General features: G+C 48.6%; 1 protein-coding gene across 1 annotated transcript in view; it reads right to left on the bottom strand.

Moving 5' to 3' along the window:
- Positions 1-18186, bottom strand: part of UNC45B (unc-45 myosin chaperone B) — a 157364-nt gene that overhangs the window by 11971 nt on the left and 127207 nt on the right. Inside the window, exon 17 of the mRNA XM_069614899.1 lies at positions 6768-6883. Within this exon, the coding sequence (XP_069471000.1) occupies positions 6768-6883 (116 nt within the window). The remainder of the gene's footprint in view (positions 1-6767; positions 6884-18186) is intronic.

The following is an 18186-nucleotide window of genomic DNA, read 5'->3' as shown; positions in this document are numbered from 1 at the left end:
TTCCACGTCCATCTGTGGACGGTGGCGTTACGCCCGCCAGGTCAGACCTGGCGGGTTAACACCACACGGCCACAAAACTTGTAGTTACCTGGTCCGGAAAACGGTGCCGGTATGGTTTTACCGGCACCGTTAAATCCGTACCGGCTAACTTTTAATGAGGCCCAATGACTCCCGAAGCACACTAAAGTAGAACATACCATTTAACAAAATCAAACTTAAATTGATGCATTATATGATGAAACTAGAAATAGCTAATTTCGTGGGTCTACTACCTACACCACTGCATTCTATTCACAATAAATCACAAAAGACGTGTTGTGTATTTTCTTCAAATTACATCACAATGAAATCAATTTCCATGGTCTCTAGATCAGGGTTTCTCAAACCTTTGATTAACCTGCCAACCATTTCCTTTAGTTAATGTAGGTTAATGATAACTTTTTCCTCTGAGCCTTGGGAGCTTGAAGAGAGAAGCGAAGCATTCATCCATTTGCCATTACTTTAGTTCACAATCAATGCAAGAGCAATATAATTATAGTCTTGGGGCCTCATCACGAGTTGGGCAGTAAGCGCGCGTTATTTTTGCCGAGCGGAAATAGCTTCAGCGACAGGACCTGTGGCCAAATAGCGCTGCATGACAAGTATGTATGCAGGCGCACATGGCCCCGGCATTAAGGCTAATTGCGCCCAGTAGAAACAGTGCCGGAAAGCAGCCTAGCACCCAAAATACCAGCGCTATTAGCGCTACCATCACTGGCGCAATTAGCGCCAGCGGGAAAGGCATCACTGCTTGAACGGCAAGCGCTGCAGTGGCCATTTTGAAAATCACAATTCATTAAAAATCAGAGCCCCTGGCAGCCATCCACACTCCCGGAGTAGCAGAAATGTCACAGGAGAGAGTTAGGGGCAAGGCAGCCCAAGATCACCTGCCAAAGTCCAGATTTGCAGAGGGTGAGCTGGTTGTGCTGGTGGATGAGGTCATGGCCCACCATGAGGAAATCTATGGCACAATACAGCGCACAACCTCCTCCCAGCGGCACACCCAAACCTGGCAGGCGGTGAGCGGGAAGGTTTCTGCAGTCAGCCGCATCCCCCGGGACGGGAAAGACCTGCATGTGCGGGCCCAGGGCATGCTGACCCAGCACAGACAGGACACCATGAGCACAGGGGGAGGCGCCGGCACTTGACCTCACGCCATGGGAAGAAAAGTGCTGCTCGGTCCTCGACATGAAGGGTATCAAGGGTGTCGGAGGTGGGTCTGGGTATGTTGGGATTTTGAATGTATGTTTGCATTGGGAAATGTACAAACCTTTTGTGGTTCGTACATTTCACATGCGAAGCTTCCGGCCGCGAAAAATTCAGCCACGGTCTGATCACGTAGATCCTTATGTATGACAAAAACAGGTGGGATAATGTGTCAAACCGCTATGTCCTATGTCTCCTACAGGCACGCAAGCATCTCCAGAGGCATCAGAGAATGAGGATACAGCAGGGCTGTGTTCTAGGGTGTTCGGGGAGGGTCTGGGAGTGGGGAATGTGTGCTGGGGTGTTGTTGGAGGGTGCTGCAGGGGGATTGTTGATCAAACAAGTTACGTAAAAATCAGTTGAACTTGATGTTAGTGGACTGAGTAAATTCATTGTCCTAGAAGTAATTGTCTATTAGTGCCTGCCAGGCCTGTCTCCCTTCCCTCACGGCATCCCTGTGAGTGCCTGCTCTGACTCCTGCTACATGCTCATCCTCTGCATCTTCCTCTGGGTGTGGCCTGTCCGCATCGTGAGGTAGTGGCACATTCCTCCTCGGGCAAATGTTGTGTACACACTAATATTATTTTTCCAACTTTGTCGGGGGCATACATGAGGGCTCCACTAGTGCGATTTAGACACCCAAAAGGTGCGCTTGATGCATATGCAGTGTAAGGAAAGCATGGTATCACAAGTAGACACTGACACAAGAGTTGCAAGTTTCAAAACATTTATTGTTGAATTCAAGAAACTCCTGTCTGGCCCTGTAACTAAGATGGGAGTAATCCCGACCATCAAATAATAAAGAAACAGCCCTAGTCAGTCTTAGTCAAACAATAAAGGCCTATACTAACAGAAATCGAATCCATGCCCTCACTCTAATACAAACTAATGTGACATAGGAATATGTATCTAAAAAAGGAAAGATCAGTGGTGAAATGAAATGTCAGAATAACAATATAAATCAGTATTAATTGTCATCCCCAGGGTTAGATAGAACACTTGATGGATGAACACACTTTGGCTTGTAAACACAGTGAGGCGGCTTACTCTGCTCTTCAGAGCCTTCTTGGCCGTTCAAGTCTGAATGACAAGTTCACAGGTTTAACCTCGGGTTCCCATCACCCAAGTCCAGGTCACCCTTCAAGCTTCTACACAGTTTCAACAAAAAGTTTCTAAGTATCAAATTTGGTCTCAGTTCACTATAGGTTCCCCTCAATTGGGCTCAAACCTTTTCTCCTCGGTGGTGTTCCCTTCCCTAAGCTTTCTTCATATTCCACACATTGGCTTCCCTCTGTCGGGTTCGAGACAACTTTTGTGTCTTTGACTTTGCTGTCAAAGACTTAAGAAACTGGGAGGATTTTTGCCCTCACCTCCCCATGACCACTTCAAACCTGCTTTATTTCTTTACTTCCACTTTACATATTTTCCTTCAGTTCCAATGTCTCTTAGAAAATGTACTTGCTACGTATGACTTGCTTTCATATAAATTGCTCCTAGATCAAGTCTTTCAAAACCTTTCTTTCATGCGTTTTTGTGGTTACTTTCTTTCTCTTGCTTCCTGCTGCCTCTGCAGTTTAAAAACATTTCACAGAGACTTTCGATTGGGCAATCACACTTCGCAAGACCACTCTGCTACTTTGTATTTTGTATTCACAGTTCTTAAAATGGATTCACTGTCTCTCTTGCAGCTTATCGGCGCTCTCGTAACCTCGGATACTGTTGCAAGCATTTCAATTAAACACAGGCCATGCTTTCTTTGCTTCTTTCAACTCACCGTTTGTGTTAAGATGCTTTCCGTCCTTTGCGCCTTTCATATGAGTCAAGGTTATTAGCACTGCCACTTTGTTGCCTCCCCAGCTCTGCCGTTCACCCGGGAGCGTGGCTGGTAAACTTTTTATTACTCTGTAGACTCTTTCTCTGTTCCAGCTGAGCTGTCGTGCGCAATCTTCACAGCCTTTCAGAAATAACTATCTCTTGCCGGAGGTGTGGGGGGAGGGTTTTCTGGTTTCTGGCTTCCTGCCCCTTCGGTTCAACCCCTCGATTTGTTGCTCTCCTTCGCTTGGTTCGCCATCGCCCTGGAGGAACTGCTCCGTCTCATGCACCGCCTTACGCAAAGTGTGTCTCAGTCTTCCACCTTTTAACCATGTGGGGAGAGTTAATAGGTTTTAGGTGTGCATGGTTCAACCCTGCCTGATCTTGTTGGAGGGACATGTCCAGTGTATTGCATGGGTGTTAATACTTTCAGCCTTAGACCTCCTCTTCCTCAGCTCAGTGTTTGTGTAGGAAAGGGGAGGGGGATTTGGGAAGTTGGAATATCCTAAAAATTAGGATTGGATAGGAGTATTTGGAACGGGGGGGATACCGCGTCTCGCCATCAGTGTCTCTCCTACACACACCAAGGACCCCTCAGCCGCGTGACCCTCCCGCACTTGTCCACCCCAAGGGTCTGGATCCGAAGGCGATGGCTGTGCCCTGTGCACCTGAGTAAGGCATACCCATGGTCTGGGCAGTGAAACCCTCCAGTTTTTCACAGTGGTACGGTTGCATCATGGTTGTAGGCAGTCTTGTGTGGGGTGTATGTGTGTCACACACAGGGGTCATCAGCCACGCCAGCTGCGGCTATCCAGAGTCACCTGCATGGTGTGGAATACAGACACCAGTCAATTGTCTCATGCATGGGTCTGCTGTCTCAATATATCTGGGCATTGTTAGCCGTGAGCATTCATGTGTGCATCCCGCCCATGCAATGTGTATGTGTGATAGATGTGCAGCCATCCTTGATGATGATATGCATTTCTTATCCTGTACATGCACCCTATATCATTGTGGCAGGTGTTCTGTGGCATGTCCCAGGTGACTGCACATGGGCAGATGGCTCTGATATGTGTGGGCATGATGTGTGGTGCTGTGTGGATCTGCGCTGTGCTATATTCAAGATGCATTGTGGTTCTTGTGGTCCGATGTGTCATTGTGACGGCAGCGCTGTGTGTCCATCAACATGTGTGTGTCGAGGTGTGTTCAGCCTGTGCATGCTCCCTTGGATGCCCCCGTCTTTGGTGCAGGTACACCCAGTGCATTCTCTTGACATACAATGCTTCCTTTCAGTGTTGCTATCCCCACCACCCCATTCTTTGTGTTGTGCTACCCTGTGCATTTGTGGCAGGGTTTAAACTTGCCCACTATCCAGGTCTGTTGTCCTCTGTGCCTCTCCATGAATCCTGGCAGTGTGCTGTTGCGTAGGACCATGGAGTTGTGGGTGGAACCTGGGTATCGGGCACAGTAGTGGGTAATGATGAGGTCAGGTCCACAAGTCACCTGCACGTTGAGGGAGTGGTAGTGCTTCCAGTTCCTTTATACGGCCTCATGAGCCTGGGGCTCCACTAACGCATCATGGGTGCAGTCGATGGCTGCTATCATATTGGTCAATTGTGCGGAGGCATAAAACCATGCCTTCATGTCGTTGACCTGGGCCTGGGTGGTGGGCAGTACAATGTGTTGGTTGACATGGTGCAGCAGGGCATCCAGCAACTGGCCCAGGGCTGTGCTGAATGTTGACTGTGCCATGCCATGCATCGTGGCAATGGAGTGTTGGAATGTGCCGGTACCCAGGAACTGCACGACTGCAATCAGCTTCATACTGATCCTGCTCCCAATGTCATCCTGGATTGTGGCAAGCAGTTCGGTGGTGGTCTCCCTGTTTAGGCGGTACTCAGTATCCAACTGCGTGTTGCTGCTGAGGGCCCAACGTGAGGGCCTGGCCCTGGAGATGGGTGCTTGCCTTGCTGGTGCCATTCTCCTCCTCCTCTTCACCCCACCCCACCATGTGCTCCCTGTGCCGTGGCCCACATTTCAAACTCTGGCCACAGCATGAGCAGCTGCCTGTTCCAGCCTACAGCATTGAATGGCAGCATGGTGTTGGAATCAGTGTTTGGGGCTTGGGTGTGTTTTATATAGCCATCTGGTGAGCATGGCGTACACCGGTGGCGTCATTACTGGCACCTGGGTTAATTTACCTCCAGCTGAAGGCTGGAGGTAATTCACGGCTGTATTAGCGCTGCTCTGTCTAATCAATTATGACGTACAGTGCGTTTTCTGGTTTCACCTGCAATTGGACAAGACTGACATTTGTTGTTGCTTAGTCCTGATAAAAGATTTGTTAACATTCTCATATATTTCAAGACAGCAAGACGTTTCTCAACAATCACAGGTTCATATTTGAGCTTTTTCTGTGATAAGCCAAAGCTATCTTCGATTAGCACATGGGTCAGTTGCTCGAGCTAACCAGAAAGCATAAGCCTGCGATCCATCATAGGCTTCTGCACCCCTTTCCCAGATGACATGTTCTTTTTTTGACCATTGCCCCAGGCCTGTTTCCCCCCCTTGTCTTGTGGTCCAGGTGCCCTTAAAACCAGAACCCCTTACTCCCACCTCACACATGGTTACCCCACTTACCTGCCCACTGCTAACTCCTGCTCCTTGTTACATCCGCAGCCTCCACACTATGGTAATAGACCAGGGACACTGACCCTTTTCTAGTTCTAGTTCAACAACCCTTTTCTTTTTCACAGGCAACCATTTTTGTTTGTAGGCTTATTTAAGGGAAATCAGAATCCACAAGATGCGCAAAGAATATTTTCCATTAAAAAAAAGAATAATAGTGGCCAATAACATTCTGGACATCAGCCCAGGGTGCGAATAGCTTTAACTGCATCAGTCTGGAGCAGGTTTCTGTGGTAACACCCCTGAACTCTTGCCAAGGTCCTTGCTTCGCTCAGGCTTACAAAAGCTTTGTCTACTGAGCAGTTACCACCAATTCCAACCCAGGACCTTTATAGTTAATCCTACAATAACTTTTCCCGTATCCCTGGACACTTAGCTAGAATGTTCAAGACTTCTTTTTTTAGGCAAATTTAATGTGCGTTATGGCCATGCTACACTACTTCTTCGAATGATTCTTGTGGTTACCTGATGTAATTAACGCTTTATTAATGGCAATTTCCTGTCTGTTACGTAGCTTCCAGACCAAATTGAAAATAGGTCTGATGCAAGCAGTGCTTTATATATAGCACTTCAAGTGGATGTACCTCTACCACCTTCATCAAAATGTTGAGCACCTATCTAACTCCACTTCTACTAGGCATCTGAATGCACCCACACCACCTCCTGTGGCATGCGAAATGTTGAGAGGAAGAATGTAAGTCAACCCTACTTCCCTACGTTTGAGGTCCAAGCACACACTCAAAACATTTTCTGATAGGATGAAAGTCACAAAGTACCTTTAATGTGGCACAGAACAATTATACACCACCTCCACCACAAGGTTGTAGGCCACCGACTCCGGGAAGGAAGTGCCTTATGCTAAGTGCCACCGCCTAAGTGCCAAGTGAAGCTGTGTCATTTAACCAATGTGAAGATGCCATCTCTGGATGTTTAATGATTACTTTGAGCTGCAGTGCAAGTTGTGTTTATACACTTAGGTATTATTAACATTTTCATTTGTATCCAAGACAAAACAGACTCACCGTAGTTTGTCGCTTTTCCCTGCAAAATTTGTCAGACCTAAAAGAGCCTCATAGTTCTGAAGGCCATCCCGTTCTGTATTCAGCAGACTGACAAGTGGACGGACAACCTCGTAGACCTGTGGTAGAAAGAAACATTTCTTGGTTCAATTTGAACATTTTTGAAAAGAAAGAGGAGTAAAAAAATGTAGAGTCAAAAATGAACAGTCGAAATAGTGACCTATATTGTAAAACAAGAAAAGAAACTTCAAAATGTTCAACTGCTATATTTAACATTGTAAGGCTACATTTTTTTTATTTTATTTATTTCTCTTTATTGAATTTTTCAACAACTTTAACAATCCCCATAACCCCCCTCCCTCCTTACCCCCCTCCCCCCGGTGCTGTTCCAAAGTCTCCGTAGCTCCCTGTCACCACAAAGTGTCTAGTCGGGGTTATTCCAGATCCAAAAGTCTTAAACGTTGCGGGCACCACCCGATCCTGAAATCATCTCTGAGAAAGGAAAGGACCTCACCCCACTTGCCCGCAAAGTTTTGTATTGTATTGTTCATTGCATAGGAGGCCCATTCCATCGCTACTATCTCCCAGACTTTACGCAACCAGTCTTGAAACATTGGTATGTTCGAGCTCTTCCATCTCTGGGCTATGATGGTCATTGCTGCCAGAGTGAGCATCACCCTCGCTCTTTCCCTGCCCCTCGAACCTGCCGGCCCTTCTGCTGGCCTCAAGCCTAATAGTGACCATTCCGGGGGTATGCCTCCCTCTGCCCCAAACACTTGTTCCATCGCCTGCTTGATGTCTCCCCAGAACGGGACTATTTTTGGGCATTGCCACCAAATATGTTCCTCAGTGCCCTCCTGGCCGCATCCCCTCCAGCAAGTTCCCGACGAATCCGGGTAGATCCTGCGCAGCCGAGCTGGAGTATAGTGCCACCCATATAATATCTTATACCAGGCCTGCCGGGTTTGCGAGGCTCTTGCTAGTTTAGGGATCTTCCTCCATAGATTTTCCCACTCTGTCTTCTCTATTTCCCTGCCCAGAATTTTTTCCCACCTCCCATATATGCCCATTGCGGCCTCGGGGTAGCCTCATCCAAGATCTTATAAAGCTGCGAGATAGGGCCATTCGAGCCGTCGTTGGTCATCAGGAATTTCTCAAAAAGGGTTGGTGATCTAGTAGCCGCCTCCTTATTTATGGGGTATAGAAGCCAGTGTCGCAGCTATGAGTATCTCAGCCTTTCACCTTTCCCCAGTGCGAAATCCCTTTTACAATCTACAAAAGAACTGATCTCCCCTCCTATAAACATGTCCCGCATCCAACGGCATCCTCCCTCCCGCCAGTTCCGGAATGCCCCTCTTTCCAACCCCGGGGTAAGGTCTTTATTATTGAAGATGGAGGTGAAGGGGGAGGGGTAGGTTGTAATTTCCTTACGTTGGACCAGTCTGTCCCAATTGTCTGCAACTAGTTTGGTGATCGAGCTCAGGTACATATGGCCCGGATGATACTGTCTGGGTAGCCACAGAACCTCCTCCAGTTCATGTCGCGTGACCGCTCTGTCCATCTGAACCCAGTGTTTTCCTTCCCCCTCCCGCAACCATTCCCTAATCACCCTCAGTTGGGCCGCTTCGTAATATTGACGGAAGTTGGGAAGAGCTAGTCCCCCCCCCTTTTCTCTGGGCCGTAAGTTGCATCCTACTCACCCTTGCCCTTTTTCCCTCCCATTTAAACTCATTTGTTACCACCTGGAGCTCCTTAAAGAAGCTGGCCGGGACTGCTTGAGGGATAGCTTGGAAGAGGTAGAGCAGCCTCGGCAGGGTAACTATTTTAATGGCCTCTAGCCTCCCCAACCAGGAGATTCGCAAGTTCCGCCATTTAAGGAGGTCTTTTTTAATTCTTTGCAGGAGTGGGGGGTAGTTTGCTGCATACCATCCTCGTAGAGCCGGAGTGATTCTCACGCCCAGGTACGTAATTCCCCCCGGTCGCCAGGTGATAGGCGTCGTCCCCTTTAACTCCTCCCTCTCTTCCCTTGCCAATGTCAGGTCCATCAATTCGGACTTGTGCATGTTAATGCGTAATCCGGATGCTTCCCCAAAGTCCTCTAGTAGTAGCCTGCATTGCATACTCGACTCTATTGGATTGGTCAGGGCAAGCAACATGTCGTCCGCGAAGGCCGCCATCTTGTGCTGCCTGCCCCCAAACGGTATTCCCTGTATTCCTTCGGATTCCCGAATTGCCTGCAGGAGGGGCTCCAAGTAAACCGCATATAGCAGGGGCGATAGGGGACATCCCTGTTTTGTACCTCTTTGGAGTTGGAATGAGCTAGTTAAAGCCCCATTAACCACCACCCTCGCTCGCGGGCCCTCATAGTTCGCCTTGACCATCTGTAAATAAGCGCCTCCTAAGGTTTTATAAAAGGACGCAGTGTACCCATCAGGGCCAGGGGCCTTACCTGCGGGCAACTTCCGAATAACCCCCCTCACCTCCTCCTCCGTTATCTTTTGTTGTAAACCAGTCTGGGCGTCCCCCTCAATTTTACGCATGTTAACCCTTTCCAGGAATTTCTCTTGGGCTTGGCCGCAGGAGTGCTGTGAAGCATACAAGGTCTCGTAAAATTCGGCCATGGCCTCTTGGATATCTTCTATTCGAGTAACCCTTTCCCCCCTATCTGAGTTTAGAGCCATGGATGTGTTTCTAGAGGCAGCTCCCCGAAGGAGGCGAGCCAGCAGGGCGTCCGCCTTATTCCCTCTTGCATAAAATTTTTGCCTCATGAAAAGCAAGGCCCCCTCCGCTTTTTTGGTCGGAAGGATTCCCAATTGTCCTACTGCCCTCCTGTAGTCCTTCTGGTTAGTCCTGCTGGGGTTCTCCGCTACCCTGCCTCTCGCTTCCTCAACTTCCGCTTCTAGCCGGGACTCCAAGGGCTGTAGCTGTTGCTGTCTCTGTGCCTTAACTGTTATAATTTCCCCTCTCAATGTGGCCTTAAATGCGTCCCATCTTGCCCTCTATCTCCTCCCTTACCACAGGGTCCCTCAGCAGGTGTTCCGGGTATTTCCAACCCCACAGCCCCCTCCTCCTCTTTCCCAGTTCCAGCTGCATCGACAATATTTTATGATCTGCTATTCCCATGGGCCCAACCTCTATCTCTTTGACCTTACCCACCAGATTGGCCGAGATCCAGATGTAGTCAATTCTGGACTGGGTCCCATGAACTTCGGAAAGGAATGTGTAGCCCTCCTCGTCCCCTTTCAATTCCCTCCAGACATCCCTCAACCCTACGCTCTCCACTTTGTCCCGGAGTTCCGCTGAGGCTACCGCCCCTCCCCCATGGCTTTTAGTCCCTCCTGACCTTTCTTTAACCTTGTTCCATGCTATATTCAGGTCCCCCATTATGATTATCTGGCCCAGTCACCTATTTTCCCCATGAGATCGCAGAGGAAGGAGTCCTGCCCTGTGTTGGGCGCATAAATCACCCCTATTGTATACATCTCTTCCACTATTGTGCCTTTTACCACACCAAACCTACCCTCCTTGTCCTTTAGGGTGTCTTCCAAGCGGAAGTTCACCGTGCCCCTGATGGCCAGCGCCACCCCCCCCACCCCCCCGATTTCGTGGGACCAGACGCATGAAACACCTGATCAAACCCTCTCAACCTTAAGCGACTCTGGTCCTTGCGAAGCAGATGTGTCTCTTGTAATCCCAGAAAGTCTGGTTTTCCCCACTTCGTAAATTGCTCCAGCTTTTTCCTTTTCAGCAGGGTATTGAGGCCCCTAACATTATGCGTTACCCACTTGAATTGTGATTAGACACTTGTCCCCGCCGTTCAAGACCCCCCAGCAGCTCCCCACCCCCACTCATTTGCCCCATGTCTGTTATCCGGGTGCGTGGATCTCTTCTAGTTCGCCCCTCGTGCAGCACCTGTGGATCCCTCCCCCCTTCTCCCCCTGCCCCCCTCCCAACCCCTAATGACCTTAAAACTTGGTCCACCCCCCCCCCAGGCTTCCTCGTCTTTGGTGATCCCATGATGTTTGCTCTTAGCACCCTCTCTCCTCCTTGTAATCAAAACAGCCTTTGTGTCCACCACCCCCTGAGATTATTCAAATACCCGATTAGTTCTCCTCTGGTCCAGATCACTCCACTGCCGCTGGCTCCCCATCAGCTCCCTTCCCGGGGGGCCTCCGCCGCTCGGACCTCCTCCTTTTCCCCTCACCGACCAGTGACCATTCCCATGGCCTGGTTCGGACACCACTTCCCGCCTCCGAGGAGACGCTCGGGCCCGCCACCCTCGATTCCCCGAACAGCTCTTGATCCAGTTCAAGTTGAAGTAGGTCCGCTCCTTCCTGCATCGTGGTTATCCGCTTCTGAGAACCAGCCTCTTGAGCAGGGTACAGCTGGCGAGATCCTGGTACAGTTCAATACGTTGGTCGTTAAAGGATATCGGCTCTTTTTGTCTAGCGGTCTTGAGTACTGCCTCTTTTTGAGCATATCTTGTGAACGCCGCTAACATGTCCCGCGGCCTAGACTTCCGGTTCCTATTGAGGAAGCCCACTCTGTGAACCCTGTCCAACTCGATCCGATCAGGTGAAGGCTCGACCCAGTAGCTCCGCAAAAATTCCTTGAACCGTTTCTTTCAGGTCCCTATCTTGCACCGTCTCCGGCAGGAGCTTCAACCTGATGTTGATCTGCCGAGACCTGTTTTCCATGTCTTCCATTCTTATTTCCAAGTTCTGCGTTGCCGTGTCGAGTCTCTCGATAGCTTCACTGTTCTCCGTGGCCTCTCTGCCTATCTCCTGCAGGCCTTTTTCGACTATGTCCGTTCTCTCCCCCAGTTGACCCACTTCCTGCTTGATTTCGGCCAGCGCCTGGTTGATGTCGGACCTCATTAATTGAAATTGCTCTTGAAAGGTTTTCCCCAAGGATGCTTGGAATGAAAGCAGCTCCCCGTGCAGATCCTGGCGTGAGATCTGTGCAGACGCTTCCAGGGTCTCGGCGTGCTCCTGCTCCATACTCCCCCCTCCCCTGTGTGGCCCTGTGTTCCTCGGCTGCGTCCTTGCTTGCCCAGAGGGCCATGATGGGGCCTGAGGCATCCGCCTGCAAGTGACCGCTCTTATTGGCCTTGCTCTTGTTTTTAGCCGCCATAGTTGTGGCTTGAAGGCCGGAAGGTCCCCTCTGATCCTGCCCGTGCCTCCCCAGGGAGGTACTCCTGACCGGGCCTGAGTTCCTTGACTCTCTGTTCCTGACCAGGCCTGAATCCCCAGCCTTGCAGTGCTTAACGTTGCCCTGGGGCCTGTTGGGGTTGCGGGTAGTAGGGCAGTACCTCCGTGAGGCCGCGCGGGGTGTGGACGCCAGCCCAGCATAAATGTCCCCTGGGCCAAGCTCCCCTCGCCGCTCACCGCACTGCTCTGGTAGTATCCACTCGACGCCCGAGGCCGTACTCCGCTTCACGGGCTGGCGTTCCTGCCCGGAGCTCGCCGCCGCTCCAAAGGACTTGCGCGGGCCCCCCGGCATGTGCCCGGCTCCCGTGGGCCTCCGATCCGAGGCTCCTCCGCCGGGCCGATAGCAACTCCGCCGGTGTGTCCCGAAGGTGTCTCCTTTCCCGGAGTCTCCTCCTCCTCCCCGGCTCAGCCAGCCACGCCCACCCGATGGTCGGCGGGAGAGCACGCTGTGCGGCCAAGAGCACGTCAGCTCCCCCGAGGCCGCACCACTCTGTCCGTTCCCCGGTGTGAGGACAGGGCCGGGGCTGCGATCTCGTCCCGCCTGCAGCACCCCCTCTCCTGCCCAGCACAGTAGGCCTGATGCGTCTCCTTTCGCCCGCGGGCCTCTGATGTGCGCCGGCCAGGTGATCGAAAGTACGGGGGGGCGCCGGACGCTGTTTTCCTGAGTTCCTCAGTTCATAAGGGGTGGTGGAACTGCTTAAGTGAGTTGGAGGTTCTGGAGCGCCGTCGACACACGTCTACCTGGTGTCGGCAGCCATCTTGGAATCCGTAGGTCTACATTTTGATAAACATACTCAGGTTATTCCCCACCTATTCTAACCAACCCATACATCTTTGTACTATTAAACGGTGTGTGGGGCACCACCGCTAGCACCACCATTTCGGGCCGGAAGGACAGCTCAGGGGCAAGGTGTTTGTCTTGGAAGCAAGAGAATGCAGAGTGGCAGGAGTCCGAATCCCAGTCCCACGCTTAGAGGTTGGTCTCCGGCATGATATGAAAGCTCAATTTAATTTTTGTAAACCCCCGTAAACCGCAGAACTAAGCTACATATTCTTCTGCACATACAAACTTATTAACAATCAACTTTTTAAGCTACATTGTTCCCAATAGTTGGACTGCTCAATTTTTGTTATAAAGGCATGTATTGACTGTGAGGATGGATACATTAATATATAACAGGTTAACCCTAGGACAGAGCATAGCCAAAGTGATAACAAGACTTTCATCCAGGATGGGTCCTGAATCTTAAGACATCCTCCAGGGGTGTTGGTACAGCTGCTTAGATAGCTCAGGCACAGCATCTTGCACACTACTGGTGCTGAATGTGATGTAACCAATATATGTATGATCTTGCTTATATGCCCATTCACTATTTCCTATTACCCGAGTGGAACTGAGGTTGTGTTCGGCATTTGCCAACTCAGTTTTAAGAAAATATCTTCACTGAACACTTTGTGATTTAAAAGTGGATCTAGCAATGTGTTTAGATCATTGACATGGATCACTTATGTATGCTGGCGGATCATACTATCTCGAGATATCAACCCGGTAACTGAGCCTACTAAAGGAACAAATTAGAAATAGACAGGCAAGGGATACAGGGATCTAGGGGCTGATCCTCATCTAGATAGGAGGCAGGTGAATGGTCCCCTTAACCAGGCTACAAGCGTGCTCTGAGGAGGAACCAATTCCCGTTCCTAGACAAGATGCAGAAAGTACTGTTTCCTTCTAAGATATCACAAGCTCACCTGGAGGCTTTCAGGCCGTTCTTGCTTGCAATTTTTTAGGAGACACCCACATTTGCTTCTATGTATGCCTGTACGGCTCCTTTACTAGATAGTGAGGCTGTGAGGCCTGGAACCCAGCACAATATTCCTCTGGGACCTGTATCTGTGCTGTTACCACTGATGTCCCAATCGGTTCCTCGCCCAGGCATCAGAAGCTAAGGCTGGTGCATTAGCTCCTTTTGCGGTTCCTCTTGGACATGAACTGACTGCATTCCTGGCTCCAAACCTCACACAGCTACCTGGAACCACTTCTGGCACAAAGTACTGGAGACATATCACTGAGGGTGATCATCTCAGGGCGGCCGTCTTTAGCTCGGTTTGAGTGGGTGATGCAGAGGCAGAGCATGCCCACCCCTTGACGGTTCTTGCGATGAATTATCATTATTTCATTTTACCATGGGTAATTATGATCATATGCTGACACAAAGGACTTGGCTCTGGGTATTCAGGATGCTAGTGGGCTGGGCATATTCACAGTGATGAATGTTCCTGATTTATTTTCATGCCCTTCAAATATCATACACATGCTCATGCAAAAGGTGGCCTGACTTTCTTCAACTTGCTCTTGATGCTTCCAGCACCATCCACATGTTTACAGACATTCTGAGTTACACAAGATGCCAAGCAGATACTCCCCATCACCTTCAGTTGGACTTTGCACAACCCTGCTCTCTATCTATGGTAGAAATATTTTTCTAATGTCGAGAATATAGTAGGTAAACAACTACAACAATTTGTTGACTCTTTGGAACTATTAACTCATGCACAAGTGGCTTTTGTCCCCTGCACGGGACAGTATTATCACCACTATCTTGGATGATCTAAGATGGGAGGTTGATGTAGGCGGTGTCAGGGCCCTGATTCTTTGGGACCTATCTGTAACCTTTCATGCTATTAGCCACTCAATTTTCCTTTGCCAACTTAATAATTTGGGAGGGAAAGGGGCAGTTCTTTACTGGGCTAAGACTTTAGAGTCTGATAGACACAAGTGGTTCATATCCATCCTTGCAAGTGTTTGAAGGTTTCTCTAAATTGCGGGATCCCGAAGGGCTCTGCCCTGTCTTCATTAATGTCTTCATAATATTCATAGCACTTCACTGACTGCTCTGATTTAACCTTTCAAGATAAATGTGTTTCACTAAGCTAACGATCTACAGCCTATCCCCAACCTCAAAACTCCATGCTCTTTGATGGATTCAGCAGCAAATGCAGATTTCTGCTATGCTTAACAGAGATACACCATTAAATGTGTGAGAACTACCTGAAAATAAAGGCAGTCATTCTATTGTTAGAGAACACATACACCTATAGACTGCAACTCTCTGGCCATTTAATTGACTGGCTTTTCGATGGGGAAGTAAATATGGACCACTACGTGGCCAGCCTTGTTAAGAAAGGTTTTTACAATTTCAAGTTATTAAAGAGGCTATTCCCCCATCTGACTTTTCCAGGAAGATTCCAAGTAGTGTTTTGTCACACTTGGAGTATTCGAACAGTATCGTCCTTGGCCTACTAAAATATATTTTTTATAGCCAGCAACGTGATGAATGAGAGGTGGCTCAGGAGGTGGCACAGAAAATCTTTGTACCATGGGTTTTACCCTCAATTCAATCAGTTTGCCTCTATCCAGAGCAACAAATAACCCTCTACTGTTTGAGGGAATATGCCCTCAGAGCATATCCAGGGCATATGTGAGGTGTGTTCTGGCATTTCAAACTTGTGTATGCCTTACCTCCTGTTCATTTGAAACCCCTTGTCCTGTAAAGATGGAACACCAAGACTAGGAACATTTTGAAAAGGCCTGGATGTTATATTATCGGCCTGTGGGCATTTCACTAATTTATACACATAGATGTAAAAGGTTTTCAGTTACTGCTAGGCTGTTGTTTTTGAGTTTTCACTATTATTGTCTGAGAATAGCATAAATGATGGTGCTGTTTGGTACTATTTAACTGCTATATTCATTTTCAAGAGAACCCCTGAGTAAGTTTTCTATTTTGCAAGCCTAATGTCATGTACTTTCTGAAAGGGTTTGCTCATTCCTTTTCACCTACGCCCTTGTTTGTTCTCTCTTGGTAATTGAATTTAGTCAGAATGCTCAACATCTTTTAAAGAAGGAGGAACCTGTTGTGAAGTCTCTTAAGAATATGGAACCCTGGGATGGAATGTGTATGGGCAAAGCAGGCTCAGGGTTCTGAGAAAGGTAGTTGAGAGTGGGAGCTTTAGATGGGAGGATATGCTGGGGGTTTGCTGTAAAAATACTTAATAAAACAACAACACAAACATACCTAAACCGTCCTGATGTCTTCATATCATTGGTGATGAGCTTCAGCAATCCCCAGCCTATTCAGCTTTGTCCCTGGTCAGTGCTGTGTCTTCCGTGGCGTGCCCTCTGCGAGGGACTTCATGGTGAGGTCTGTTTTTGAAGAAGAGATTGCCTGCGGCGGTCCCTGGCCTCTGCATCTGCTTTGCAGAGTGTCCTGCTGGTGCGGGAAGGGGACGTGTAACCGTCAGTTTGCCACTGCTGTGTGCGTTCGCTATCCAGAGTACAGCTTTAGGATTCAGTGATTTGCTGTCCAGTTTGCAGGCTATCCTTGGGAAAATCTGTCCCCTTTGGACATTTCAAGGAACATTAAAAGGGTGCAGCGCTCGTGCCAGGGTGCTGCCCGGCTGTCCTCGAACTGTCGAGCAAGCGCATGATGCTGTCTTTCCACGACGCATCATTGCACTGATGAGGCCCTAGGTGTGTCTTGCATCGTGCCTTGTTCGGCACAGTGTTTTAGTGCCCTGCATCACTCCTGAAGTGCTATTACTCATCTCAGTGACGTGGATGGCAAAATTGTATTGCATCACATGAGAAATTGTTTTATTCTAGACTGTGTCACCATGGCTATGCCAGGAGTTTCTGGCCCTGCAATTTGTATGGCTTCTCCAGGTCCTGTAAAGATGAAATGTAGCCAATTGAAGAAGGGTTTCCTCCACTACATTGGTGCTACATATGGACATTCTTTTTCTAATGTCAGGAAAATGTCATTACTTATGCACTGTTTAGGATATGAAGGACAGCGCATCTTTGACGTTCCTGAATTAGATGCTGTGAGCAGTAGTGATGCCACAAAATGAGCTGGAGGTGGCTCTTTGCAAATTAGATGCTTATTTTAATCCCAAAAGAAGTACAATCCTCAAGCGTTATAATTTTGGAGTGCGTGTCCAGGAAGATGGCGAGACTGTAAAAGAGTATGACACAGCTCTGCGTCACTTGGCTTTGACTTGTATGTTTGGTAACTCCCTTGATTAACATATTCAGTATCAATTTATGATCCATTGTAGCAATAACCGTATCAGGGAGGAGTTTTGTCTTAAAGATGAGCCAAGTCTTGATGAAGTATTGGAAATTGCCCAAAGGGTGGATCCTTTCTTGGCTTGTGGTGCAAAACTGGTCCAACCGAAAACAAGGAAGTCAAAACAGACGTGCTGAAGGTCTCTGAGAGTAAGTAGAAGAAAAAGGTGCAAAAGGAGAAGGAAAAAGGAACTGGCAAAAGTAAGGGCCTGCAGGCAAAAAGTCTGAAGGGAGAAAAACGCCTGTGCTTTCGCTATGCAAATGGGTCACACTTTGCCGCATCACCAGTGTGTCCCATCCAGAAGGCGGAGTGCCCCAAATGCAGGAAGAGGGGGAACTTTGCCAGTTATTGTAGGAATTTCCACAAGGAAGTTCTTTATGTGACTGAGGAGAAGATGAAGACTCCCGTGTTGAGAATATCACTGTGCATGCAATTCACAGTGTGAATGAGGATGGATGGGAAAGTCCATATGCTATGGTGCAAGTAATGGGAAGGCAGTGTTGATGATGGCTGATTCTGGTGCAAAGATTTCTCTCATGTCAAGAGATGTATACAAACGAAATGTGGCTGATGATTTAAGTAGTTTATAACGTAAGCCTGAGTGGGTACAATCTGGACAAAATTGAATTGTTGGGATATTTTAATGCATTGTTTGACTTCAAGGGTAGATCTGCCGAAGGGAAGGTATATGTGACAAAGAAATGGTGCAACCCTGTTGTGGTGGTGTGAGCAAAAGAAGTTGGGTATAAAATTGGACCCTAATGCGATGTAGCAAGTCATGCAAATGCATTGGTCTGTATGCCTGATATATAGGGGTGTGTTCAAAGAGGGAGTGGGAAGAATGAAGGATATGAAGCACAAGATTATTTTGAAGAAAGGATGCCCACCAGTGGCAGCCAAGTTACGGACAGTTTCTTTGGCCCTGAGAGAGGGTGTGAAGAAAGAGCTAGAGAAATTGCATTAATTGGGTGTGATTGAGAGAGCTGGTGGCATGCAGTGGATTTCACCATTGGTGGTGGTGAAGAAGTCATCAGGAGAACTTCGATTGTGTATTGATTTACGAGACGTGAATAAGTGCATTGC

This window comes from Ambystoma mexicanum, chromosome 9, assembly GCF_040938575.1.
Source record: "Ambystoma mexicanum isolate Mex_15411 chromosome 9, UKY_AmexF1_1, whole genome shotgun sequence".
Classification (NCBI taxonomy): domain Eukaryota; kingdom Metazoa; phylum Chordata; class Amphibia; order Caudata; family Ambystomatidae; genus Ambystoma; species Ambystoma mexicanum.
This window is presented reverse-complemented; position numbering and strand designations above follow the sequence as displayed.